Below are 2,716 nucleotides of genomic sequence, written 5' to 3'. Positions count from 1 at the left end.
AGATAATATTCAACAATATTATTTATTTTCTCACAAAAATCTTTTAATTGGGACTTATCCTTTTATTACTTGTTGCTTAATAACAAATATATATATCCTGCAAAACTTCTTAGCAAATGAACTGAATCTATAAACTTCTTTGATTAGTTGATGAAGGAAAAGAGGAACTTGCCGAAATATTCCAACAAGAGCGATCTCAATTTTCTCACTCATTCAAACAGAAAAACAAAACTTACTGATAACTGAAATCTATCACTTGGTTTAGATCATTATTATTATTAGGTGGCACTACAACCCATTTCGGGTTTTGGCCGACCTCAGCGTCTCCCTCCAGGCGCCTCTGCCCTTCGCGCGCCTCCTCCAATTAGAAATACCCAGTAGATTAAGTTCCTGCTCTACTTGGTCCTTCCATCGAAGATTTGGTCGTCCCCTTCGTCGTCGCCCGTAGTCGACTCTCGCTTCGAATACCTTCTGAGCTGGAGATTCTTCATCCATACGCACAACGTGGCCGAGCCAGCGCAGACGTTGTATCGTGATGCGCCGTACCACGTCCACGTCGTCGTACAACTCGTACAGCTCGTGGTTCATCCGAATGCGAAAGTCGTCCCCAATCCGAACGGGACCGAAGATCTTGCGAAGAATTTTTCTCTCGAACACCCCAAGCACTGCTGCATCTGTGATTGACACTACCCATGCTTCTGCGCCATATAAGAGCATGGGTAGGATGAGTGTCTTGTAGAGTGCTAATTTTGTTCGGCGAGAGAGGTCTCTATTGCACATTTGCTTACTCAGACCAAAGTAGCACCTATTGGCAAGTGTGATTCTTCGCTTGATCTCCAGGCTGACGTCGTTTTTGGTGTTAATGGCAGTGCCAAGGTACGTGAACTCCTTGACCACTTCGAACGTATAGCTGTCTGCTACCACATGGGAGTCTAGGCGCCGCGTTTCCCTGCTTGTCGACAGCATATACTTCGTCTTGCCCTCGTTTACCGCCAAACCCACTTTTGCTGACTCTTTTCGATAGCGGAAAATGGAGCAGTGACATCACGCTTGCTGCGGCCAATGATGTCAATATCATCAGCGTAAGCAAGGAGCTGGACACTTTTATAAAAATTGTGCCAGCTCGATGTATATCGGCTTTCCGCAAAACCCCTTCCATCACGAAGGGGTCGCCTTGTCTGAAACCTCGAACGGTATTGAAAGGTTCGGAGAGGTTCGTTCCTACCTTGACAGAGCTGATGGTGCTGCTCAATGTCATCCTGCAAAGACGTATCAGCTTTGCTGGAATACCGAACTCAGACATGGTGGCATATAGGCGTTCTCTTGTCGGGCTATCGAATGCAGCTTTGTAATCGACAAATAGATGGTGTGTGTCAATTCCATTTTCGTGGGTTTTCTCCAGGATTTGGCGCAATGTGAAGATCTGGTCTATGGTGGATTTACCAGGTCTGAAGCCGCACTGATAAGGTCCGATCAGTGTGCTGGTATACGGCTTCAGTCGTTCACATATTACGCTCGATAGGACCTTATATGAGATGGCAATCAGGCTAATTCCCCGGTAGTTGGTGCATATCGTCGGGTCGCCTTTCTTCAGCACAGGACAAAGGACGCTGAGATTCCAATCGTTGGGCATGCTATCTTCTACCCATATTTTGCAGAACAGCTGATGCATGCACCTTATCAGCTCTTCGCCGCCGGCCTTAAACAACTCTGCAGGCAGTCCATCAGCACCGGCTGCTTTGTTGTTTTTGAGTCGCATAATAGCAACTCGGACCTCATCATGGCTAGGTAGTGGTATATCCACATTGTCGTCGATTGGTGGTATCGGGCTGCTTCCTCCAATGGCGGGATTGGTGCCGTCATCGCCTGCTAACAGCTGGGAGAAATGCGCCCTCCATAACCTCAGCGTGCACTGCGTATCTGTAACCAGATTCCCGTTTTCATCTCGACAGTTAGATGCGCCAGTCTTGAAACCTTGTGTCAGACGGTTCACTTGTTGGTAAAATTTTCGAGCATCATTTCTGTCCTGTTTCTCCCGTTTTTCCGTCTAAAAGCCGCCTCTCTTCCTTCCTTTTCTCCCTGTAACGTTCACACGTAGCTCACGTTGCGCCAGACTGCAGCGTTCTTCTGTATGCGGCGTTTTTGCCGCAGATGCGACGCGACACTCCTCGTCATACCATTGGTTCCGTGTGGGTGGGCGCTTGAACCCAATGGCTGTTTCAGCGGCAGCTCGCATGGAGTGGGATATGTGCGCCCAGAGTCCGCCGGCGTCAACAGGAAGAGGGGTAGGTTGGTGGAGCAGTTCCGAGAGGTGAGTGGAGTAGGCTGTTGCTGTCCGTTGTGATCGCAGCCTAGTGACGTCCAGCTTTCGTTGCGTGATGGGGCGTACGTTTTCGCTCGGCATAGCCGCATGCGTATCTTGGCTGCGACAAGATAGTGGTCCGAGTCTATGTTGACTCCACGAAACGTACGCACGTCCATCACGCTTGAGGCATGCCTTCCGTCTATCACAACATGATCAATTTGGTTGCGCGTTTTTGATCAGGGGACAGCCATGTGGCCTTGTGGATGTCGAGGTGCCGAAATCTGGTGCTACTCACTACCATGTTTCGCGCCGCGGCGAAGTCAATCAGCCTGAAACCGTTGTTCGAGGTGGTCTCATGGAGGCTGAATTGACCGACGGTGCGGTCAAAGATGCGTTCGCGCCCAACCTTTG

General features: G+C 49.2%; 1 protein-coding gene across 1 annotated transcript; it reads right to left on the bottom strand.

Moving 5' to 3' along the window:
- Positions 1–374: 374 nt before the first annotated feature.
- On the bottom strand, positions 375–2,481 carry LOC132798106 (uncharacterized; the record flags this gene model as incomplete). The annotated part of the gene is made up of 4 exons (XM_060809825.1): positions 2,178–2,481; positions 1,044–1,974; positions 789–949; positions 375–698 (listed from the first exon to the last, which is right to left on the bottom strand). Coding segments are annotated over exons 1-4 (1,720 nt in total), but the record flags the coding sequence as incomplete, so codon positions are not given.
- Positions 2,482–2,716: the final 235 nt, after the last annotated feature.

This window comes from Drosophila nasuta, unplaced genomic scaffold (genome assembly GCF_023558535.2).
Source record: "Drosophila nasuta strain 15112-1781.00 unplaced genomic scaffold, ASM2355853v1 ctg93_pilon, whole genome shotgun sequence".
In the NCBI taxonomy this organism is placed as follows: Eukaryota; Metazoa; Arthropoda; class Insecta; order Diptera; family Drosophilidae; genus Drosophila; species Drosophila nasuta.
The sequence above is the reverse complement of the archived record's forward strand: the minus strand, read 5'-3'. Positions and strand labels throughout refer to the sequence as shown.